At 46.1% G+C, this 26,039-nt stretch overlaps 1 protein-coding gene across 1 annotated transcript in view; it reads left to right on the forward strand.

The window, feature by feature from the left end:
- Positions 1-26,039, forward strand: part of LOC144493118 (hydrocephalus-inducing protein-like) — a 182,603-nt gene that overhangs the window by 90,583 nt on the left and 65,981 nt on the right. The window contains exons 10-14 of the mRNA XM_078212020.1: positions 887-1,108; positions 4,220-4,389; positions 5,374-5,467; positions 7,316-7,587; positions 20,092-20,290. Coding sequence (XP_078068146.1) covers positions 887-1,108; positions 4,220-4,389; positions 5,374-5,467; positions 7,316-7,587; positions 20,092-20,290 — 957 coding nt within the window. The remainder of the gene's footprint in view (positions 1-886; positions 1,109-4,219; positions 4,390-5,373; positions 5,468-7,315; positions 7,588-20,091; positions 20,291-26,039) is intronic.

Consider the following 26,039-nt stretch of genomic DNA (forward strand, 5'->3'; position numbering starts at 1 on the left):
CAGAGAAATCTACTTTGTTCCAATCACTGTGGAGCAGCCCTGAGTTGTGGGCATAATTTCCCTATCCTCCTACCAACAAGAATGCCCTAGAATCATTTACATGTGACGCCTGTACACAGGGATACATTGGAACAGGAGGAGACTGTTCAACAAACCTGAGCTTTCTCTGCTACTCAGTTAGATCATGGTCTATGTGTATGTCAATTCTATTTACCAGCCTCAATTCCATGACCCTAATTCCCTGTGCCTAAGAAAAATCTCTCAAGCTCATTTTTGGCATTTTCAATTAACCCTCCTCAACCCTTGCAGATGTCAACAGCTTTTTGAGAGAGAGGGTTACAGGTTTCCCCTCCACCCCGATGTGCTTCCAGACATCGCCTCTGATCAGCCTCACTACAATGTTGCTACCTTTTCTGGACACTTCCACCAAAGGAAATAGCTTTGATCAACTGGATCTGTGAAAACCAACAAGAGGGAACAAACTACTTGATCTTGTCCTCGCCAATCTGTACCCATCGCAGGTCCTTGATAGTATTGATAGGAGTGACCACCGTACAGTCCATATGATGACACAATTCTGTCCTCACATTGAGGATACCTTCATCATGTTGTGTGGCATTACCACTGTGCTAAATGGGATAGATTCTGAACAGATCTAGCAGCTCAACACTGGGCATCCATGAGGTGCTGTGGGCCATCAACAGGAGCAGATTTGTGTTCAACCAGTATTAGTAATGTCACAGCCCAACATATCCCTTACTCTATCCCAATACTATTGAGCCAGGCCATTCAGCAGGCACAAGGTGACCTTGCTGACTGTAGCTGCAGCAGGTGTAGACAGACTGGATCGGGCTTGATTTTAACATTGTTGCCAATCTACTCGCAGGTGGAACTGAATGATGATATCAGATACCATTTTGTCATCTCAAACAATGGGAAATTTAACTTCGGCTTTGACTGGGAGCTTTCTGGCAACCCACGCATTCTGAACTGCCTGAAACTGACTTGCCAGTGGAACTACGTGGAAACAGGGAGCAACATCCCAGCATCAATCAGGTTCCACCCAGATCACAAACTCGTGCTAAAGGATGTAGAGCTGAAGTTGAAGGTAAGCTCTCACATTGCCCCTCTCAGCACTGAATATTCACATTAAGGTACCTGTCCTCTGGACTGGGCTGGGAACAGCTGCTAGAAGGTAAATCAGTGTCAGAGCAGTGGGAGGAAGATATTCAAGGAGGAGTTATAGTTTACAACAAATATGTTCCCAGAAAGGAAAAAGGTGGGACTGTCAAATCTAGACATCCCTTTCTACTCCCCACTCTCACTGACCACCTCTACTTGCCCCCCCCCCCACCCCCGCTGAACCCTTGCAGATCTCAAATGATCAAATAGAGTAGGATAAAGCAAGAAAAGAAAGTTACCTTAAATACCATGAGCTCAATACCCAGAGAGCCGAGAGAAATACAGGAAGTGTAGGGATGCAATTAAAAAGAGCATTAGGAAAACAAAGAGCACAAAAAATGTCAAATAACAGCAAGGAAAACTCAAAGATGCTTTATAAATACATAAAGATGAAGAGGATCATTAGGAGAGAGTAGGACTGATCAGAGTAAAGAAGGTAATCAATGTGAGAAGGCAGAAGCATGTTTCTTAATGATGCTTTGCATCTGTTGCACTAAAGAAGAGAACGATGTAGACATTACAGGCTGCTAAGAGAAGCAAGGAAGGAAATAACAGAGGCCCGACCATCATTTTCCAATTCTCTCTGGCTATAGTGTGGTGCTGGAGGACAGTTTAAAAAGGGAGAAGGGATTAGCTTAACCTCAGTGGTAGGAAAAGTATTGGAAAAAAATTTGAAGGACATTATAAATCATCAATTAGAAAGGCATCTCTTAATCAAGTGCCTTCAGCATGGAGTTTTTAAGGGAAGCTTGTGTAGGACAAATTTGATTGAATACTTTGTGGAAGTGACAAGGAGGGTCAATGAGGGCAGTACATTTAATGTAGTCCAATGGATTTTACAAATTTTCGACAAGGCTCAGCATAATAGACTTTTCAGGACAAGTTAAATCTAAAATTGACTCAGCAACAAAAAGCAAAAGATAATGGAAAATATCACTGGAAGGGAGCATCCTATGGAATTTTGTGAGGCTTTCACAGTATATATATATAAATGAGATTTAAATGTAGGGGCATGATTAAAAAGTTTGCAGAGGATAGAAAAAAATATTATCTAATTGATACTGGAGAAGAAAGTTATAGAATGCAGGAAAATACCAATGGACTGGTCAGGTGGGCAGCAAATTGGCAAATGGATTTCCACTTGGGGGAAGAAACAAGACAAGGGAATTCACGATAAACAATAGGTTACTGAAAGGTGCAGAGGAATAGAGAAAATTTAGACTGTGTATCCACAGATCACTGAGGTGTCATGAAAAATAGATACGGTTGTTTAGAAGGCATAGAATCATAGGAGTTTATGGCACAGAAAGAGGCCACATGCCTCATAGCCAGGCTAAAAATTAGACACCCAACTTAATCCCTGCAAGGGTTTAGAAAGGGATGTCTAGATTTGACAGTCCCACCTTGAGGTAAATATCCGGACACTTTTGTACAAGAGAGAGTGAAAAAAAATTAAAAGGATTGGAGAATTTTAGATAAGAGGAAAGTTTGGATAGGCGGGTTGCTTTCATTGGAGTGGAGAGGCTGAGAGATGTAGTTAAGGTGTACAAAACAATGAGAGGCCAAGATAGACTCAAAATGTTGGCTCTATTCTCTCCTCACAGATGCTGTCAGACTTGCTGGGATTTTCCAGCATTTTCTGTTTTGTTACCAGTTAATTAAAGTTCAGGATTAATCCATTTGAGTAACAAAATGATTCTCCTCTTTCCAATTGTGTTGGAAAGCTTGTTTGCCTGGAGGCTGGACCAATAGAAGCAGGGTGGATTGAGTTGAGAGGTCATTTTCTGAATTCATCATGTTCAAATAGAATTGGCAGCCTTAGGTTTCAGAATACACAATGGAGCATGTTTCAACACATTGGCTACAGCCTTGCCAATTTTATTGTCCTTGGGCAGCAGCGATCATCTCAAAGTGCATTGTGCAATGGGAAGGCTATGCAAAGGCTCCACTAATTTTGTATCTGCAGATCACAGATGGATGCTTCCATTGCCACGAGTCATGTCCAATGTTAGACTTGAATCCTGTTACCTTCTGCAATCGTGCAGCATTCCTTGACCCTGAAGATGCAGTAACTAAAATGATTTCTACAAGTAACTAACCATATAACAACCAAGCGAGTATTTGGAATCAAATTGTAATTGGCATTCTTGCTAAATTCTCCAGGACACCATAATATGCTGGGTAATTTAGCAGTATCTATATAACGAGGCTAGAAGTGAGGTGGGAGTAGGCTTTCATAGACAGGGGCTAAGGCTCTTGACAAGCACTTTGTGAACTATCAGAGCCCTGATGCGTTGGCAACTTAGTATTTTTGCTTTTCCCTCCCAATCATATCTTCCTTCTGCCCTGTTTGCATGAACTTTCTGGTACTTCGCATTGAACAGAACATTGATGAAATAGAAGGAAACCATTTGGCCCATCATGGTATGCCAGCTGAAAGAGTGATCCAGTCTCATTTCAGTTTCCTTCTCTAGCTGCGTAACCCTATAGCTTACGTCAACTGAAGAGCTTATCCAAGTATTTTTTAAATGCAAGTCAGGTTTCTGTTCCTACTATCCTTTCAGGCAGTGAGTTACGGACCCCAAAGACTGAGGGGTGATCTTATAGAGGTCTATAAAATAATGAGGGGCACAGATCAGCTAGATACTCAATATCTTTTCCCAAAGGTAGGGGAGTCTAAAACTAGAGGGCATAGGTTTGAGGTGATAGAGGAGAGATACAAAAGTGTCCAGAGGGGCAATTTTTTCACACAGAGGGCGCTGAGTGTCTGGAACAAGCTGCCAGAAGTAGTAGTAGAGGTGGGTACAATTGAGTGCAAAACCTGCAGATACAAGCATGGAAATCCATCACAGATCGTTGTAGAGCTGGGAGCCTCTACTGATAGGATCACAGCTGCTTAGAGAGCCTGAGTTAATCGACCAGGATAAATGCTGCAGAAAATAGCCAGCATATTAACCAGCTACATGTTCAAATTATTTTTCATGTTGATGTAAAGCTGCCTGTACACTTGAGTCATGAGCCTTGTTCTTGTCCACAGATACACAAGGGTCCTACTTTTACCTGTGTCCTCACTGGGTATGTAGTGACCCCAAGTGCCCACTTGTCATTCACAAGACATGATTTTGGGTCATGCTTCATCTATAGTGCTGGCATGGCACCTTCCAAAAAGACTCTGATCATCACTAATAAGCAAGAGCAAGCAATCGGGTAAGAAAGTCCTGGCTCTGTTACCTTTCAAAGCTTCTTTGCCACTCGCATTTTACATCATTTCTTTCTCAGTGTTTGATCTCTTTTGGATTATTTTCTCCACAATTCCCAGAGCTGGTTACCACTATGCCATGTCCAGTAAAATGTTCCTATGCAGAGAATTGTTGGAACACGGGATATTTTTGCACACAGAGTAATCAAGGCATCTGCTAAAAATTAGTTAAATATTTGAAAAGTTGGAAGAGACAGGGCTATACGAAGAGAAATTCATTTTGGGTTACCATAGCATTGACCCAGAGGGCATAATGGGCTGAATGGCCTACTTCAGTGTCTTAAATCTGACTATCTTTCATTCCCTTATGATCCACCGCTACTAATTCTGAGCTTGATGTAACACTGAAATTTTCTTCCGTCAGTTCTATGTCTATTTCTTTGGCAGGAGTTTCCACCCACACAGGAGATTTTTCTTCTCATATTTAGAATTCTCATTCCACCAAGATGCCTCTCCCTGACCATTTACCCTCTCTCAATCCTTTCACTAAGTACTGCCTATATGATATTGACCATGTCTATTTCACAGCATCCCTCACTCGCTCAACTTTCTCTGAACTTGCAGCACTTCATTCTGTCAGATGCAACCATAGCTTTATCATCAAGCCTGCTGTAGGGGTAGTGCTGTGTTAATTGTAAGCTAGCCTCATACCCTGCAGAAGATTAACACCAATTTTCTGACACCTCCTCCTGTGCTTTTTTGGACCATCGTCCCAACAGCAAACATAAAACCATTGTTTCCAACGCTGCCACTGACCTCGTCTACTCAGGAGATCTTCACTCTGTAGCTTCCAACCTCATAGTTCTCCAACCTTGCACAGCTCCCTTCCAACTCCTTTCCAAACATGATTGCCTGGTAAATCCATGGTTACAGTCTGCTCTTCCTCTGCTGAAGTAATTTCTCCCTTTCTCAACTGTGTTTTTTGTCCCCAGACTTTTCACACCTGTAGCCCTTGTTCTTCCGATGCTCTCTGCAACCTTCACAGATTTCAGGTTTCTGGGCCTCCATCTCCTTTTCACCATGGAGGTCCAGTCTCTACTTCTTCATCTCTCACCAGGACAGTCTGGGGACTCTCCTCTTAATAACTGAAATGAGACTCAAACTGTCCCCATCCACTACTGCCCTCCTCGACCTTACAGAACTTGTTCTCACACTGAACAACATCACCATTGATTACTTCACTTCCTCCAAATAAAAGTTGTTGCTATATGAGCCTGGATAGGTCCTAGCTTCTTCATTGCATCTGTCCAGACTTCAAGGCTGTTTTCTTTTTTCCTCAACTGAAAATATTTCTCCATCGTGTTCGGTAAAGTACTTGAACACGCCCAATCCATTTCCCTCATGTCTGCTCTCATCCCTTCCTCTCCCCTGCAACCACAATAGAGATTCCATTCTCCTCAGCTTGCTTCAATATTCAACAGATTGTTAGGATACCAGGTCAGAAACCCCAAGGTATATTATGAAGTTGGACTAGACCCCAACAATTTGCCATTTTGGTATTAACGTGAGGACATGGGGTGTGGTCTTTCCACCCCGCTGCGCTGGTCGATTAGCATAGCAGGGTGGGAAAATAGAGCAAGACCCTAAAAAACGGATTCACACCCAGCATCAGGTGGTTCGGGGTCCTCCCAGGCAATTTTTTCCAGTGCAAACAGCAATGCGCCCAAACATGGTGTGACATCAATTTCCATGCATTTGAACAGTTTTTCATCTAATTAGCGAGTTTGGCACAGCCATTTCCCCCTTCTCATACCTGTCCCACATCTCCGGCATGACGTCATGCTGGCGTGATTCACAGATGGTCTATAAAAGTCTGGGCCAGGCGCAGCAGTAGCGAAGAGGAGCAATGATGTAAGTCCCATTGAGTGGCAGCCCCCAAAGTGCAGTGGGGGTTCTCAGGCACTGCAGCGTTGCTGGGTGGGGTGGAGTGCTTCCACCCCACTGGGTGGGATTTGGGGGTCTGAGCCGGCCTAGGGGTCTGCAGGTCAGGGTCATTGCGACCTCCAGGCCCATAGTGCCCACATTGCCCCTGGCTGCAGAGAGACCCCTGAAGGATGCCACATGAGGTACATCAACAACCCGACAAATATCGACCTGCTCGTCCTGACTCCGTCTGCTGGACAGGCTCTGTGTCTGACTCCAGACATTCCATCCCGGACCCCACTAACAGTGGCAAGCAGCAGTTCTGGCAGTTGTTGCCCCAATTAAGACTCCTCACACTGTATGGACTCTGCAGTGCTGCCCTCGATGGGAACTTATCTCGTGATAGTCATGAGGCTGCCTGTCCCAGGTCTGGCTGAACTGCAACACATACCTGGAACACAGCATGGTGGTTGCACTCATGTCTATGTTTCAAGGGTCCGCAATGGGGAGCCCCGCGCACCCACCCGCATGCTCCCATGTCTGGCATGGCGAGGACATCAATGGTAGGCAATCCATTGAGTGACGTATGGCACCAGGTGTCTGGTTGCCAGCGTCCAAACTCATGGGGAGACTGGTTTCTGGGAGGGAATGAAGGGTCCGGGAAGGATAACCGTACTAAATGTTTCTCTCTTCATCAAACCTCCCCCCACCCCCCAGCGCAGATATCGATTTCAGATTGACAGCGATTATTGTAACGGCCACTGAGGAGGAGGAGGGAGGCGTCTGGCCACCATAAGGCCAGCCAGGGTCAGAGGCCGCAGCAGGAGGGCAGGGGGCTGCCAGTCGGAGCCAGGATGTGGCAGTGCATCCTCCTGCATGGGGTACAAGGGTAAGGGTAAGGATGCTGGAGACCAGCATCTACAGGACCCATAGCTCCTTCGAGGGGTTGAAGGAAGCCAAGTGCCGCTGCAGGCTCCGTTTAGTAAGGAGATGGTGTGGCACCTGTGTTAGGTCTTCACGATACTGGCACCTCGAGAGACAGGAGGACACCCGCTCCCAGTAGCAGTGAAGGTCACAGCAGCCCTCAACCTCTATGCCATTGGGCCCTTCCAGGCCTCCAGCGGGAACTTCTCCGGCATCTCACAGCCCTCAGTGCACAAGTGCTTCCATGACGTCACGGGTGCTCTGTTTGCCCGGACAGGCAATTATATCCAGTTCAATGTGGGCCAGGCCCAACAGAAAGCTCGGAATGCAGGCTTCGCCGCCATCACCGGCATCCCCATGTGCAGGGGACTATGAATGGTGCGCATATCACCCTGTGGTCCCCACATGATTAGTGGGCTCCACTCCCCCAATATGCAGATTGAGGGTGGTATGAGTGGCACAGTGGTTAGCACTGCTGCCTCACAGTGCCAGAGACCCAGGTTCGAATCCCAGCTTGGGTCACTGTCTGTGCAGACTCTGCACATTCTCCCCTTGTCTGCGTGGGTTTCCTCTGGGTGCTCCGGCTTCCTCCCACAGTCCAAAAGACATGCTGATCAGGTGCATTGGCCATGCTAAATTCTCCCTCAGTGTACCCGAATAGGCGCCGGAGTGTGGTGACTAGGGGATTTTCATAGTAACTTCATTGCAGTGTTAATGTAAGCCTACTTGTGACACTAATAAATAAATAAAATAAATAATTGTCTGTGACCACAGGATGAATATCATGCGCATATGTGCATGTCACCTAGAGAACGTGCACGACAGCTACATCCCCTGGAGTTCGGGCATCCCTGGGCTGTTTGAGGAACAGCCCAGGCTACGGGATGGCTCATGGGGGGACAAGGGATGTTTGCTAAGGATTTGGCTGATGACACCAGTGCGGAGGCCAGAATCTGAACCTGCCACATTGAGGCTCAAGTTGCCACCCGGTCCATCTTTAAATGGTGCACTGGGCTCCTGAAGATGTAGTACCACTGTCCGGACTCTTCCAGCAGTGCCCTCCCGTATAGCTTCCTCAGGGTCTCCCGCCTCATCATGGTCTGCTGTGCACTCCACAACTGGCGCAGCAATGAGGAAACTTCCAGGAGGAAGAGGAGCAGCAGGAGGATGAGGAGCGGGATTAGGAAGTTGTGGAGGAAGAGGCTGAGGAGGAGCCAGAGGATAGAGGACAGGCAGCGCTGGCGAGGGTCCGGCAGGGCAACACAGCGAGGGAAGCCCAGATCGCGGCAAAGTTCACTCACTAGCTGTCGTGCAATCCAGCAGCTGCTACACCCAACCACCCCTGCCCAGGGAGCCTTTAACCAACATGTACTCAATCACCCCCTCCACTTCCACTCTGCCCTCGTCCTAACCAACCCCCATTAATCCGATTGACGTCACACCAGGGTGAGGGGCCTGGGTTGGCCATGCTAGTGTGTTTATGGTCCAGGCAGGAGGGTGATGATGTCTCACTATGCGGCACACTGTAATGTTGCTCTGGTGCTACACAAGTCTGCCTCCTACCTGTTTTCTGACTGCTCACTGGTGCGGTGCCAATTTATGAGTAAGGACAGGGGGCAAGAGCGTGCAGGGCAATGGCCTGGGGGTTGGGGGTGGTCGGGGGACAGGCCTGGGGAGGGTCGGAGGTTGACACAGGATCCAGTGGGTCCTGGGGATACCAGGGCAGGCCGTCTGTCACTCTGGGCCAAAGGGCCTCTATCGCGCAGCACAACACTCTGCGCCTCCATGTGTGCAGTCAGGGTACAATCATCCCTGTGGGGGGAGAATCACAGACAGATTAGCCACAGTTGTAGGGTGCAGTAACATTTATTGGTGAAATTAAGAGTGCAAAAACATGAGTGGGTGATATTTAACAGTGCAATATAAACAGTGCCCATTTTCCTAAACCTAACTGGTGCAGTCCTTCACCCATGCCCACTTAATGATCCTAGAACCTCTTAATCTATTGATGTGTCTCGGTGTCCCCCAGGATGCACATCAGAGGTGGAGGCGCTCAGCTGTGTTCTGCGCCCTGTGGCCTGGGGGGGGCCGAGATCTGGAGGACCCCGGCTGACCTTTGGATGACCCTGATGTACCTGTACCGCCCTGTTCATCCCGTTGCCCGTGAAATGCTCCAGTGTCAGGAAGGGGAGAATTGGAAGGTCTGGGGTCATCTGGCATCTCCTGACTGGGCTCCCCGACATGGACTCTAGCCCTTTCCCGTCCCATGGTGTGCCCATTTGTCCCGGTGACACTCCTTGCGACGGCAGGGCAGCTGGAGTGATGTCCAGAAGCCTCAGGGTCACCTGGCTGTGCCAAGCCTGGAGGCCCAACTGCATCTGCCCCATGGTGTGTGAGCCCTCAGCAGTAGCCCTCTTAGACTAGGCCAAGCTCTGTGGTTCCTCAGCGACACCGCCCTGTGATCGGGCCAGGTTTTGGAGCCCCTGAGTCTGGGCTAAGCTCTCGAGATCTGCAGCCAAGACCTGCTGTGTCTCCAGAATGTCCCCAAGACCCATGGCCATGGTCTGCTATATCTCCAGAATGCCTGTGACACTCTCGGCCATGACCCACTGTGTCTCCGCCATGGCGCACTGTGTCTCCGCCATGGCCCCCTGGGTCTCCCATGGAGCCTGTCACCCATGGTGACCATTCCCTACCCCAGGCTTTCTTCTGTGGATGTCACCCTTGCAGGGTTCACCTGGATACCATGCAATGCCAGGATCACCTCCTGCGACAAAAGTCTGTTTGATCCTCCAAATAGCCCTGCAGTTGCTGCAGTGTTGCTGACAGACCCTCCTGCATTCTCCAGCTCTGCTGATGCATCTCCAGCAGTTTCAGAGTGACCAATCCCAGAGACCTGGCATCTGACTTGGGGCCAACTGAATCCTTCCCTTTAGCAGATTTCTGCGTGCCCGAGGCCTTGGGCGTTCCCACCTGCATCGATGGCTGTGCTGTGCGCACCAGTAAGTGACTCAGAAGCCTCACCACTAACATGTCCCACCGTGTTGATGGTACCTGCACTGGTGGATTGTGTGGTGGAAGCCTGTGTTGAATGGAGTGTGCTGACTTTGGAGGATTCCTCGGGGCCTCCCTCCAAAGTATCCTCCAAGCTGTCGTGGGGTATCAGCAGGAGTGGGGGGGGGGTAGGGTGATGGGGGGGTGCAGAGGGCCGCATCAGGGTCATATGCTGCAACAAATCACACAGGGTTCTGTGCAAAGGAAGGTCAAGTGTCTGGGCAGCATGCCACTTATTTGCAATAAGTCATTTGAACATAGGTTTTGTGGATGCTCACTTCCATGGTGCACGCCAACCTGGCTCTCGTTGACATTTCTTTCCTCGCCCTCACCTGCAGCTCTATTGTATATTCCTCCTCGGGAGTGAGGGGACGCAGCTCAGGAACCTTACCTCCAGTTTCTGCCGGCTCCCAGAAGTTATGCGCCTTCTTATCCTGGGGGGGGGACATAAGTGGAGCTTGAAAGCCTGATGGCTGGAAGGGCATGTGGTGTAGGATGTGTTGGGGCTGGGGCAATTGGGTGCGGTATATTGGGGCAGTGCCTTGGCAGACAGGAGTTGTGACGGGTGTTGCCAAAGGGGTTGGAGGAAGGTGCTGGGAGGTCGGGCGCTAGAAGGCCGCTGGGTGTCAGGGGGTGGTTCGACATTGCAGGAGCGACAGATGGGATCAACATCAGGATGGGATGGACACTCATCTTTCCTCCTCAAAGGACGTTGCTCATCTTCTTCCGCCACTGGTCTCCAGTCCTCTGTGCCAATGTATGGCACTGACTGCCACAGCCCTCCAGGTCTCATTGCCGGCCTGACCCCTGGGTTGTCGTCCCTCTGGGGGGGCGGGGGGTAGATTATTGCCTGCCTCTCTTTTACTGTGTCCAGCAAACGGCCCAGCTCTGCGTCACTGAACCATGGGAGGGCTTTTTTTTTGTGCCATCTTCCTGGCGTGACTGCCTGTGTTTCCATCCTTAGCGCTTATATGGAACTCTCCCTTGTTAAGGGAGTTCAGCTGCAGGCAGTTTGGGTGAGACACATGCCGGAGGCTCCACACTGGCGAGAATCACTGGAGGCTGCTTTGTTGCAATAATGGGGGGGAGGCAAGCGGAACACTACAGGGGTGGTGATGGGGATGGGTGGAAGGGGGAGATCTCTGCAGGGTCCGTGATTGTAGTGAGGGTGGGGGACCTGATGTCTGTGATGGGAGTGGCAGGAGATGTTCTGGTATACTGGGAGATTGGGGTGTCTGCGCAATGGCACCCCAAGTGCTCAGCAGCCGGCTTCACCAGTGAGATTAGGCTCCACCCGCACCACCCTCCCACACCCCCTCCCCCCCACCCCCTCCAAAACCTGGGGAGAATTGCATGACGGCCCCTGATTTGCACAGAGTGCTGAAAAATACCGGTCCTTAGCTCACTGAAAAAACTGGCAAGAAAATCTACTCTTTTCTTGCCCGTTCAACACTTAAGGCTGGGTTTCTGGCCACACCTGCCTCAAAACTGGAAAATCCCACTTGAGGTCAACAGACCTTTGTATGGTCCACCCCCCGCCTGCTATGATCCCCGTGAGGAACAAAGGGAGACACCTGTTTCTTCTGGCAGCAACTGGAGCCAAGCAGCCTGGATCAACCCTGGTTCAATGAAGAATGCAGGAGGGCATGCCAGGAGCAACACCAGGATAAAAATTTCTACTTATGTTCCTAACAGGATAAGCAGTATGCGATAGACAAAGCTAAATGATTGTACAACCAATGGATCAGATCAAAGCCCTGCAGTGCTGCCACATCCAGTCATGAATAGTGGTGGACAATTAAACAACTCACTGGAAGTGGAGACTACAAATATCACTACCCTCAGTGATGGAGGAGCCAAGCACATCAATGCTAAAGATAAGGCTGAAGCATTCGCAACAATCTTCAACCAGAAGTGCCAAATGGATGATCCATTTTGGCCTCCTCCAGAGATCCCCAGCATCACAGATGCCAGTCTTCAGCTAATTTGATTAATTTCACATAATAAGAAACAGTTGAAGGCACTGGATACTGCAAAGGCTATGTACCCTGACAATATTCTGGCAATGATACTGAATTGGAACAGCTTGGCTAGGGGTGTAGCAACTTCCAGAAGTTGCTGCACCCCTCGCCAAGCTGTTCCAATTCAGGTACAACACTGGCATCTACCTGGCAATGTGGAAAATTGCTAAGAGATACATTATACACAAAAAGCAGGACAAAGGTGAGTAGGATAGATGGATTAGTCATGGCAAATGTGTGGAGTTACAGGGATAGGGTCGGGGAGAGAACTGTGGTAAGATACTCTGTCAGAGAGTCAGTGCAGACTCGATGGATTGAATGTCCTTCTGCACTATAGCGATTCTATGATTCGATGAAATCCAACCCAGCCAATTACCATCCTATTGTCAGAGTTCCTTGGTACCAGCAACCTTAGGCACACTTAGTCGACTCTTAACACAAACAATGCTGGACACCATGCATCCAATGCAAGGTCTTTAATTACTTGTGCACAAGGAGAACTCCCCTTCCTCCATCGAAATGACTGGTGCAGTTCTGAAGTTATAGAGAAACAACTCAGCAGTTATAGTCAATTACAGTAAATCAAGAACAAGAGATTTTTCACATCTTTCATTGATATAAATATTTGCCAATTAAATCCTGGCTTTTCGCCCTTTCTTATTCGATGGAAAATTGACTTCTGCTAATCCTTCATTTGCATAGCATATCCCCATATCTCACCTTTGGTATTTGTTGTAGAAAGAAATCTGGTCTTGTTCACCTCTGGTGAAGGTCAAAAAGCAGAATGTTTTGAGGCCTAGGCAAGAAAAAAGATTAATCCAAAGTAGACAGGCTCCCTTGAAGGTCTGCAAATAATAACATTCTCGCAAGCTGTTATAGTGAAGGCATGATTCTTTTCTAATATGGGCACTTTAACTTCCACAATATCAATTTATTCTCGAACATTAGTAAAATAATGGAAGGGGTCATCAATAGTACCATCAAGCATTACTTGCATAGCAATAATCTGCTCAATAACTATTAATTTGGGTTCCCCAAGAGTCACTCATTTCCTCATTACAGCCTTGGTTCAATCATGGACAAAATAGCTGAACTCCAACAGTGAGGTCAAAGTGACATCAAGGTAACATTTGACCAAGTGTGGCATCAGGGAGCCTTAGTAAAACTGGAGTTAATGGGAATCAAGGGAAAACTCTTCACTGGTTGGAGTCATACCTAGCACAAAGAAAGAAAGATGGTTATTGGAGATTAATCATCTCAGTCCCATGACATCACTGCAGGAGTTCCTTGGGGTAGTGTACTAAGCCCAACCATCGTCAGCTGCTTCATCAATGATCATCCTTCTATCGTAAGGTCAGAAGTAGGAATGTTCACTGATGATTGCACAATGTTCAGTATCATTCACGACTCCTCAGATACTGAAGCAGTACATGTCCAGATGCAGTAAGACCTGGACAATATTCAGGCTTGATACAACAAGTGGCAAGTAACATTTACACCACTCAAGTGCCAGGCAATGACTATCTTCAACAAAAGACAACCTAACCATTGGACCTTGAGATTCAATGGCATTGCCATCACTGAATCCCTGACTATCAACATCCTGGGGACTCCATTGGCCTGAAACTGAACTGAACTATACATATACATACATATATAAAGGGTTGGTCCACTCACGGATAGTGGAGGGAATCTATGCATGGGTGAGATCCTAAATGAATATTTCTCATCAGTATTTACGATTGAGAAAAGCATGGATGTTAGGGAAACTGGAGAAATAAATAGTGATGTCTTGAGGAGTGTACATATTACAGAGAAGGAGGTGCTGGAAGTGTAAAAGCTCATCAAGGTAGATAAATCCCCGGGACCTGATGAAGTGTATCCCAAAACATTGTGGGAGGCTAGGGAGGAAATTGCGGGTCCTCTAGCAGAGATATTTGTATCATCGATTGTCACGGGTGAGGTGCCTGAAGATTGGAGAGTGGCAAATGTTGTGCCTTTGTTTAAAAAGGGCTGCAGGGAAAAGCCTGGGAACTACAGGCCAGTGAGCCTCACATCTCTGGTGGGTAAGCTGTTGGAAGGTATTTTAAGAGACAGAATCTACAGGCATTTAGAGACGCAAGGACTGATTAGGGACAGTCAGCATGGCTTTGCGAGTGGAAAATCATGTCTCACAAATTTAATTGAGTTTTTTGAAGGGGTAACCAAGAAGGTAGATGAGGGCAGTGCAGTTGATGTTTTCTACATGGACTTTGACAAGGTACCGCATGGTAGGTTGTTGCATAAGGTTAAATCTCACAGAATCCAGGGTGAAGTATCTAAATCTAAAAATTGGCTTCTTGACGGAAAACACAGTAAGAAGTCTCACAACACCAGGTTAAAGTCCAACAGGTTTATTTGGTAGCAAAAGCCAAGTATGGCCTTACCAATGTCTTGTACAACTTCAACAAGACGTCCCAACTCCTGTATTCAATGTTCTGACCGATGAAACGAAGCATGCCAAATGCCTTCTTCACCACTCTGTCCACCTGTGACTCCACTTTTGGCTTTTGCCAAAAGTGGAGTCACAGGACAGGTTGTTGGTGACCTGGACACCAAAAAACTGGAAGCTCTCGACCATTTCTACTTTGTCCCCATTGATGTAGACAGGGGCATGTTTCCCATTACACTTCCTGAAATCGATGACTATCTCCTTTGTTTAGTTGACACTGAGGGAGGATTATTGTTGTCGCACCAGTTTACCAGATTCTCTATTTCATTCCTGTATTCTGTTTCATCATTGTTTGAGGTCTGACCCACTACGGTGGTGTCATCAGCAAACATGAAAATCGAGTTGGAGGGGAATTTGGCCACACAGTCATAGATGTATAAGGAGTATAGTACGAGGACACAGCCTTGTGGGACACCGGTGTTGAGGATGATCATTGTGGAGGTGTTGTTCCCTGTCCTTACTAATTGTGGTCTGTGGGTTAGAAAGTTCAGGCTCTAGTCGCAGAGGGAGGAGCTGAGGCTGAGGCCCAGGCCATGGAGTTTGGAGTTGAGTTTCGTAGGAATAATGGTGTTGAAGGCTGAGCTGTAATCAATAAATAGGAGTCTGACATAGGTGTCTTTGTTATCTAGGTGTTCCAGGGTTCAGTGCAGGGCCAGGGAGATGGTGTCTGCTTGGACCTGTTATGGCGGTAGGTGAACTGTAGTGGATCCAAGCAATCCGGGAGGCTGGAATTGATTCGTGCCATGACTAACCTTTCAAAGCACTTCATAATGATGGATGAGAGAGCCACTGGATGATAGTCATTAAGGCATGCTGCTTGGCTTTTCTTTGATACCGGGATGATGTTCGTTGTCTTGAAGCAGATGGGCTTCAAGAAGCAGATGGGCTTCAAGAAGCAGATGTGAAGAGGAGGTTGTGCATCACTAACTTGATCGAGTTTTTCAAGAAAGTGACGAAGATGATAGATGAGGGAAAGACAGTGAATGTTGTAGGCATGGACTTCAGTAAAGCCTTTGACAAGGTATGAAAGGTGAAGTCATGGGATCAGAGGAGAGCTGGCAAGATGGATACAGAACTGGCTTGAGCATAGAAGACAGAGGTTAGCAATAGATGGGGTGCTTTTCTGAATGAAAGGCTGTGACTAGCGGTGTTCCACAGGGATCAGTTCTGGGACCTTTGTTGTGTGTTGTATATATAAATGATTTGGAGGAAAATGTAGCTGGTCTGATTAGTAAGCTCGCAGGTGATACAAAAATTGGTGGAGTTGCGGATAGGGAAGAGGATTGTCAGAGGATGCAGCAAGATATAGACCAGTTGGAGACTTGGGTGGAGAAATGGCAGATGGAGTTTAATCCGGAAAAATGTGAGGTAATGCATTTTGGCAATGAGTATAAAAATTGGCAGGTCATGCTGTAGCTGTACAGAACCTTAGCTAGGCCTCATTTGGAATATTGTGTACAACTCTTCTCGTCACACTACCAGAAGAATGTGGATGCTTTGGAGAGGATACAGAAGAGGTTTGCCAGGATGGTGTCTGGTCTGGATGGCATTAGCTATGAGGAGAGATTGGATAAACACAGTTTGTTCTCACTGGAATGACAGAGGTTGAGGGGCAATCTGATAGAGGTTTAGAAAATTATGAGTGGCATGGACAGAGTGGATAGTCAGATGCTCTTTCCTCAAGTAGAAAAGTCAAGTACTAGGGGACATAGGTTTAAGGTGAGTGGGGAAAAGTTGAGAGGAGATGTGCGAGGCAAGTTTTTTTACACAGGGTGGTGAATGTCTGGAACGCGTTGCCCCGGGAGGCGGTGGGAGCAGGTTGATAGCAGCATTTAAGGAGCATTTAGATGATTTTTGATTTTGATTTGATTTATTATTGTCACATGTATTAGTATACAGTGGAAAGTATTGTTTCTTGTGTGCTATACAGACAAAGCATATTGTTCATAGAGAAGGAAAAGGGGGTGCAGAGTTACAGTCATAGCTAGGGTGTAGAGAAAAATCAACTTAATGCGAGGTAGTTCCATTCAAAGGTCTGATGGCAGCAGGGAAGAAGCTGTTCTTGAGTCGGTTGGTACGTTATCTCAGACTTTTGTATCTTTTTCCCGATGGAAGAAGGCGGAAGAGAGTATGTCCAGGGTGCGTGGAGTGCTTAATTATGCTGGCTGCTTTGCCAAGGCAGCGGAAGTGCAGACAGAGTCATTGAATGGGAGACTGGTTTGCGTGATAGATTGGGCTACATTCACGACCTTTTGTAGTTTCTTGGGCGGAGCAGATGAATAGATGGGGTGCTTTTCTGAATGAAAGGCTGTCTTGGGTGGAGCAGCTGAATACATGAATAAGAACAAAGACAATGAACAAAGAAAATTACAGCACAGGAACAGACCTTTCAGCCCTCCAAGCCTGCACCGACCATGCTGCCCAAGTTAACTAAAACCTCCTACCCTTCCGGGGACCATATCCCTCTATTCCCATCCTATTCATGTATTTGTCAAGACGCCCCTGAAAAGTCACTACCGTATCCCCTTTCACCACCTCCACCGGCAACGAGTTCCAGGCACCCACAACTCTCTGTGTAAAAAATCTGCCTCGTATATCTCCTTTAAACCTTGCCCTCGCACCTTAAACCTGTGCCCCCTAGTAATTGACTCTTCCACCCTGGGAAAAAGCTTCTGACTATCCACTCTGTCCATGCCCCTCATAATCTTGTAGACTTCTATCAGGTCGCCCCTCAACCTCCATCGTTCCAGTGAGAACAAACCAAGTTTCTCCAACCTCTCCTCATAGCTAATGCCCTCCATACCAGGCAACATCCTGGTAAATCTTTTCTGTACCCTCTCGAAAGCCTCCACATCCTTCCGGTAGTGTGGCGACCAGAATTGAACACTATGTTCCAAGTGTGGCCTAACTAAGGTTCTATAAAGCTGCAACATGACTTGCCAATTTTTAAACTCAATGCCCCGGCCAATGAAGGCAAGTATGCCGTATGCCTTCTTGACTATCTTCTCCACCTGCATTGCCACTTTCAGAGACCTGTGTACCTATACACCCAGATCTCTTTGCCTATCAATACTCTTAAGGGAATACTCTGCCAGGAATAGGATGGGAATGGAAGGATACGGACTTTGTAAGTGCATACAGTTTTAGTGTAGGCAGGCATCATGATCGGCGCAGGCTTGGATGGCGAAAGGATCTGTTCCTGTGCTGTACTGTTCTTTGTTCTTTATACCCTGGTGACAGGAGCAGGTTGGAGGATTTGAATCCTGTGGTGAATGACTCACTTCTGACTCCTCTAATACTGTCCACCATCTATAAGGCACAAGTCAGGAATATGACGGAATACTTTCCACTTGCCTGGATGAATGCAGCTCCAGCAACACTCAAGAAGCTTCATACCATCTAGGACAAAGCTGACTTAATGGGGCTCCTGATTGGCACCCATGCACAAATATTCACTCCTTCCACCAGTAGCAGCAGTATGTACAATCTGCAAGATGCATTGCAGAAGCTCACCAAGGCGCCTTAGACAACACCTTCCAAATCCATGACCATCACCATCTAGAAGAACAAGGGCAGCAGGCACATGGCAACACCACCACCTGCAATGTACCACTCGCCACCCTGACTTGGAAATATCATAAAATTCCTATAGTGCATAAGGGGATAATTTGGCCGATTAAGTCTGCACTGACTCTCCGAAAGAGCATCTTATCCAGGCTCAACCTCCCCCTGCCCAATCCTCGTACCCAACACATTTACCATGGCTAATCTACCTAACCTACACATCTTTGGACATTAACAGGCAATTTAACATGGCCAATCCACCTAACCTGCACATCTTTGGACTGTGGAAGGAAACTGGAGCACCCGCAGGAAACCCACACAGACATGGGGAGAATGTGCAAACTCCACACAGTCACGGAATTGAACCCGTGCCCCTGGCGCTGTGAAGCAGCAGTGCTTGCCATTGTGCCACCATTCCTTCACTGCTGTTGGGTTTACATCCTGGAACTCCCTCTCTAACAGCACTATGGATGTACCTACACCACATGGACTGCAGTGGTTCAAGAAGGCAGCTCTCCACTACCTTCTCAAGGACAATTAAGGATGGACAGTAAATGCTGATCCAACCAATGAAACCCACATTCCATGAATGAATAATAACAACTCTTCCCCATTCTCCCAGAAACATGATAGGATTTCCTCGTCCTGACCTTGCACCCCAGCAGGCTTTGTATTCAATTGATAATTCTCCACCATTTCTGCCATTCCATAGCATGATGGCAACACCAAGCACATATTCCCCTGCCCTTTAGACATTCTGATAGTACCCTGGTCTACTCTTCAATGACCCACAACAACCACACCTCTTCCAATGGCAGCTTTCATTGCAAGCACAGCAAATGAAATACCTTTCATTTTTTAATCTTCCTTCTCCCTGTCCAAAGCCCAAACTCTCCTTCCAGGTGAAACAGTTATCTGCTCATATTGCTTTCTCCTCAACATTGAGGAAATCAAATGCACCATACTTCTATTCAGTCTGGAAGCTTGACCCCATGCTCATAGTTGCCTGTCATTTTAATTCTTCACCTTGCCCCTATCATGATCTCAGTCCCCTACAGTGTTCCAATGAAGCTCAATGTGAACTTGACTAATGATACTTTTGATTTGACATTTTACAACATTCCGGACTCAATGTTGAGTTCAACAATCTAAGATCATAACTTCTGCCTCCATTTTGTTTCTTGTATTCTCTCTGATTTTGGTTTTCCTTCTTTTATTGTGCTTTCAGGTGGCAGTGTAATCTGCCATTCACACCTTTGGCCACATCTTTTGTTTCATTACTTGTCCCATTATCACTCCACTAAATCCTACACCATCAGCTCATTAGTCATTTCATCTTTCCTATCTTGCACCCTCTCACAAACCTTTCCTTTTGTTCTTTTTCCTATCCTTTTCCTTTTCCCTGGCCTCAACATCCTTTTTGACAGAGTATTCCAGCTTTCCATTACTTCTTGCAATCTTCCTAACATTGTGCTGAATAGCCTAGCTCTGATTTTCAGAGTATGCCCCTTTGTTCCTGAGGAAATAGTTTCTCTCGATCTATCCTGTCAAGTTATTTAACTACCTTTAACACCTGAGTTAAATCATCCTTTAATCTTTGATATTCATGGAAATACAGAGGAGAATTTCCAATAACTGGCTGCTGTAGTGATGGCTGAAACATAATATATTTTAACTTATCAACTGTGTGAACATTCTGTGTATAACCTTTTACTTTTGCTTCTTACCACAAGCCTGGATTGCTTATTCCCCAACAACTCTTACATGGAGGTAAAGTTCCAACCTTGTGCCTTGGCACCAAAGAAAACAACAGAAGCCATCATTATTTTTTACCCAAGGGAGCCTATCAAATACCAAGAAACGGTCACTTTTGAAATCAATGGACTTTTCCAACAGAGCGTCAAGATCTTTGGCCAAGGTGTGGAGATGAAGGTAGGTTTGCATTAAAAAATTGTTGGGGGTACCCGAGGGATAGCCTAGATTTCCTGTTCTGGATATTTCCAATCCAGTTTTCAGGATCAGAGGCATCTCAATTCTCATAATGTCAGGTTTAATATCTTTGTCCCTGCAGATACTTGGCTTTTCTTAATTGGAGAAAGACACATAGTTGGTCCCTTTATTCCAAGTCAGGAGTTAAAAGTGGGGCTGGGATTATCAATTGGATTTTGAGGGTTCCTTTGCTGATGATGAAAATTCACCAAATAACCTAAATGTTCAATGTCTCCATATTATGAGGTACAATAATAAATAGAAACAGCTTTACCTTAAAAAGAACTTCTGGTGTCCTATCTAATGTCCAGTGCTTTTCAGATAGTCTCTTAAATGACAGGCTGCTTCATCAAAACTGGAAAAATCATTGAGTTCTAAACATCAAGCACAGAGCTTCTCTATTGGAAAGTCCAGCATTGGGCACTGTCCTTCCATTCCACCCACAGACATACATCCCATCAAACAGTGTTGCCCTCCCGTGCCAAGAGAGATCAGGCATCTGGTACAGAAAGTGAAGTGGAATTCTGCAGTAACGTCCATCCTAACTCACTGTTCATATATCTCTGGAACTGGATAAGAGTTATGTGTCGCTGGAGAAGAGTTTTGCATCGCTGGAATAGAGTTATGTGAACCAAGGGGGTGCAAGCATGAAATGGAGGTGTTGACAACAACAATGAAAAACCAGATCCCTGATTGCTCAGAAATGACAAATGGAACTGTGGGATACAGAAACTTTAGATTCTGTGTTTGATTCTAGCCCAAACTGCTGGGACAAAATAATTTTCACTGTATTTCTTATTGAAGCTTAAATGTGGCAATAATTGGGGAAGGTTGAATGGGAATGGTAGCTTCATGGTAATGTTACTGGACTAGTAATTTAGAAGCATGGACCACTGCTCCAGAGACATAAGTAAATCTAGAAGGAAAAGCCCATCTCTGTAGATGACCATAAAATTACCAGATTGTCATAAAAAACCATCTGGTTCACTAATGTCCTTCCTCTGCCTATCCAAGATGTGACTGCAAATAGCAGGCCCAGTGTAATGTGCTTGACTCTTAACTATTCTCCAAAACGGCCACTCAATTGTATCAAACCATCTGAATAAATCAAATAAACATAAAGCAGGATGGATCATCCAGCATCACCCTACTCATTACTCTGCAATGTCTTTCTTACTAATGTTTAGGGATTAGTTCCAAATTTGCAAGAGTTGTCCCACAGATTAATCAAACGACAGCTTGACATTGCATACTCTCAGAATCATACTTTAAAGCCAAGAGTCCCAGACTCTCCCATCACTGTTCATGGATATGTTTTGTCCCACTGGTAGGACAGAGATGGTTGCACATATATAATCAGTGGGGAATAACACTGGAAGCTCTGAACAATTATTCCAGACTCCATGAAGTCTCGTACCATCAGGCCAAATATAGACAAAGAAATGTCCTGATGATTACCATCTACAATCTGACTTCAATGTCTATCACCAAGAGAGGTGGTACCACTACTGATTGAACTTTGAACTGGCTGAGTCTTGAAGGATATATCTGAAAGACTGGGCCTGTGGGAGATGGTGAGGGAAACAACAAGAGGGAAAAACATTATTGACCTCATCCACACCAATCTACCTGCCACAGATTTGTCTATCTATGACAGTATTGTTTGGTGTGACCAGCACATGGTCCTCATGGAGTAAAGGCCAGGATTTTTCTGGATATTGGCAAGGGCTGATGTTGGAGAGGAAAAGTGGCATTGAACCAAACCAATGAACCCTGCAACCACCTCCCAACCCTCGAACCGTCCCTGGTACTTGCCCAGGAATCGCCTAACACACTATTTGGGCAAGATGCTGGATGCTCCATCCTGCTTTATGTTTATTTGATTTATTCATATGGTTTGATACAATTGAGTGATCGTTTTGGAGGATAGTTAAGAATCAACATGCCTTCAGAGACCTGTCGGGCTTCACGCTGTTCTGCCAGTACACTGCCATGAATGGAATGTTTGAAAGAAGGGGGATGAATCTGGCATATGGATCATATAAAGTCATGATAATATTTTCAAATAAGGTTCCAACGTAGAACATCGGGAAATCAGCAAACTTCAATTAATGTCCGTCGCGAACTTCAATATAATAATGATACGTGTGTGTGCACTCTCGGTCAATATTGACACCTTCTCTGAAGCAAATGAGAAAATGGCATTTCACTAAACATTTCGAAAATTAAGGCCCTCCTCTATCCAGCTTCCATAGCACAACACCTCCTGGAAAATCTAGATTGTTTTTGTATCTTGGAAGCATAGGGGTGGCACGGTTGCACAGTGGTTAGCACTGCTGCCTCACAGCTCCAGGGACCCAGGTTCGATTCCCAGCTTGGGTCACTGTCTATGTGGAGTCTGCACTTTCTCCCTGTGTATGCATGGGTTTCCTCCGGGTGCTGGTTAGGTGCATTGGCCATGCTAAATTCTCCCTCAGTGTACCCGAACAGGCGCCGGAGTATGGCGACTCGGGGATTTTCACAGTAACTTCATTGCAGTGTTAATGTAAGCCTACTTGTGACTAATAAATAAACTCAATAAACTCAAACTCCTCTTGAAGACAGATGATGAAATTCATCATTGTATGAACATGCCAGATCAACCTTCAGCCAACTTAGGCAAAGAATTTGTGGGCTAGGATCTCAGACCCGAGACTAGGATCATTGTTTACCTTACAGTCGAGATCCCTGGCACTGCTATCTGCTTTGAATACTTGAACAACCTAAGGTAGGGATCTTAAAGCACTAGAGAAGCACCATCAGCAGTGCCTTTGCTAAATCCTCCAAATTCAGCATCCTCTCCCAAGACAATATGCCCAACATCAATCACTTATCTCTCAAAAGTTAGAATTCTAAATTGGGGCAAGGCCAATTTTGATGGTATTAGACAGGAACTTTCAAAAATTGATTGAGGAAGTCTGCTGGCAGGCAAAGGGATGGCTGGTAAGTGGAAGGCTTTCAAAACCGTTAACCAGGGTTCAGGGTAAGCACATTCCTTTTCGAGTGAAAGACAAGGCTGATAGAAGTAGGGAATCCTGGATGACTCAGGATATTGAGGTCCTGGTCAAGAAGAAGAAGAAGGAGGCACATAACATGCGTAGGCAGCTGGGATCAAGTGGATTCCTTGAAGAATACAGAGGGTGTAGGAGTAGAGTTAAGGGAGAAATCAGGAGGGCAAAAAGGGGATACGAGATTGTTTTGGCAGATAAGGCAAAGGGGAATCCAAAGAGATTCTACAAATACATAAAAGGCAAAAGAGTAACTAGGGAGAGAGTAGGGCCTCTTAAGGATCAACAAGGTCATCTATGTGCGGATCCACAAGAGATTGGGGTTGAGATCCTAAATTACTATTTCTCATCAGTATTTACTGTTGAGAAAGGCATGGATGTTAGGGAACTTGGAGAAATAAATAGTGATGTCTTGAGGAATGTACATATAACAGAGAAGCGGATGCTGGAAGTCTTAAAGCGCATCAAGGTAGATAAATCCCCGGGACCTGATGAAGTGTATCCCAAGACATTATGGGAGGCTAGGGAGGAAATTGTGGCTCCCCTAGCAGAGATATTTGAATCATCGACAGCCACAAGTGAGGTGCCTGAAGATTGTACGGTGGCAAATATTGTGCCTTTGTTTAAGAAGGGCTGCAGGGAAAAGCCTGAGAACTACAGGCCAGTGAGCCTAACATCTGTAGTGGGTAAGTTGTTAGAATCTACAGGCATTTAGAGAGACAAGGACTGATTAGGGACAATCAGCATGGCTTTGTGAGTGGAAAATCATGCCTCACAAATTTGATTGAGTTTTTTGAAGGGGTAACCAAGATGAGGGCAGTACAGTTGATTTTGTTTGCATAGACTTTAGCAAGGCCTTTGACAAGGTACCGCATGGTAGGTTGTTGCATAAGGTTAAATCTCACAGGATCCAGGGTGAGATAGCCAAATGGATACAAAATTGCCTTAATGACAGAAGACAGAGGGTGGTTGTAGAGGGTTGTTTTTCAAACTGGAGGCCTGTGATCACCGGTGTGTCTCAGGGATCGTTGCTGGGTCCATGGTTATTTGTTATTTATATTAATGATTTGGATGAGAATTTAGGAGGCATGGTTAGTAATTTTGCAGATGACACCAAGATTGGTGGCAGAGTGGACAGTGAAGAAGGTTATCTAGGATTGCAATTGGATCTTGATCAATTGGGTCAGTGGGCATGGCAGATGGAATTTAATTTAGATAAATGCGAGGTGATGCATTTTGGTAGATCGAATAAGGGCAGAACTTACTCAGTTAATGGTAGGGTTGCGGAGAGAGTTATAGAACAAAGAGATCTCGGGGTACATAGAATTTCATAGAATCCCTACAGTACTGTACAAGTTCATAGCTCCTTGAAAGTGGAGTCACAGGTGAACAGAGTGGTGAAGAAGGCATTTGGCGGTGCTTGGTTTCATTGGTCAGAACATTGAATACAGGAGTTGGGACGTCTTGTTGAAGTTGTACAAGACATTGGTAAGGCCACACTTGGAATTCTGTGTACAGTTCTGGTCACCCTATTATAGAAAGGATATGATTAAACTAGAAAGATTGCAGAAAGGATTTACTAGGATTACCGGGACTTGATGGTTTGAGTTATAAGGAGAGGCTGGATAGACTTGGACTTTCTTCCTTGGCGCTAAGGAGATTTAGGGGTGATCTTTAGAAGTCTATAAAATAATGAGGGGCATAGATCAGCAAGATAGTCAACATCTTTTCCCAGAAGTAGGGGAGTCTAAAACTAGAAGGCATAGGTTTAAGGTGAGAGGGGAGAGATACAATAGGGTCCTGAGGGGCAATTGTTCCACACAGAGGGTGGTGAGTGTCTGGAACAAGCTGCCAGAGATAGTAGTAGAGGCGGGTACAATTTTATCTTTTAAAAAGCATTTAGACAGTGACATTGGTAAGATGGGTATGGAGGGTTATGGCCAAATGTGGGCAATTGGGACTAGCTTAGTGGCTAAGATAAAAGGGTGGCATGGACAGGTTGGGCCGAAGGGCCTGTTTCCATGCTGTAAACCTCTATGACTCTAAAACCAGATCCACTGTACCTGACCCATCATTTATACACCAGACTCCCAAAGCAATTGATTGACTGGGAGGAGGTTCCATTTCCCCTAGAATTTCCCCAGATTGTCAACAAAGAACAAAGAAAATTACAGCACAGGAACAGACCCTTCGGCCCTCCAAGCCTGCACCAACCATGCTGCCCGACTGAACTAAAACCCCCTATCCTTTCAGGGACCATGTCATAGGAATCATAGAAACCCTACAGTGCAGAAGGAGGCCATTTGGCCCATCGAGTCTGCACCGACCACAATCCCACCCAGGCCCTGCCCCCACATATTTACCCGCTAATCCCTCTAACCTACGCATCTCAGGACTCTAAACGGCAATTTTTAACCTGGCCAATCAACCTAACCCACACATCTTTGGACTGTGGGAGGAAACCGGAGCACCCGGAGGAAACCCACGCAGACACGAGGAGAATGTGCAAACTCCACACAGACAGTGACCCGAGCCGGGAATCGAACCCGGGACCCTGGAGCTGTGAAGCAGCAGTGCTAACCACTGTGCCACCGTGCCGCCCTCCATTGTCTCTCCATTCCCATCCTATTTATGTATTTGTCAAG

The sequence above is a fragment of the Mustelus asterias genome, chromosome 4 (genome assembly GCF_964213995.1).
Source record: "Mustelus asterias chromosome 4, sMusAst1.hap1.1, whole genome shotgun sequence".
NCBI classification, from domain to species: domain Eukaryota; kingdom Metazoa; phylum Chordata; class Chondrichthyes; order Carcharhiniformes; family Triakidae; genus Mustelus; species Mustelus asterias.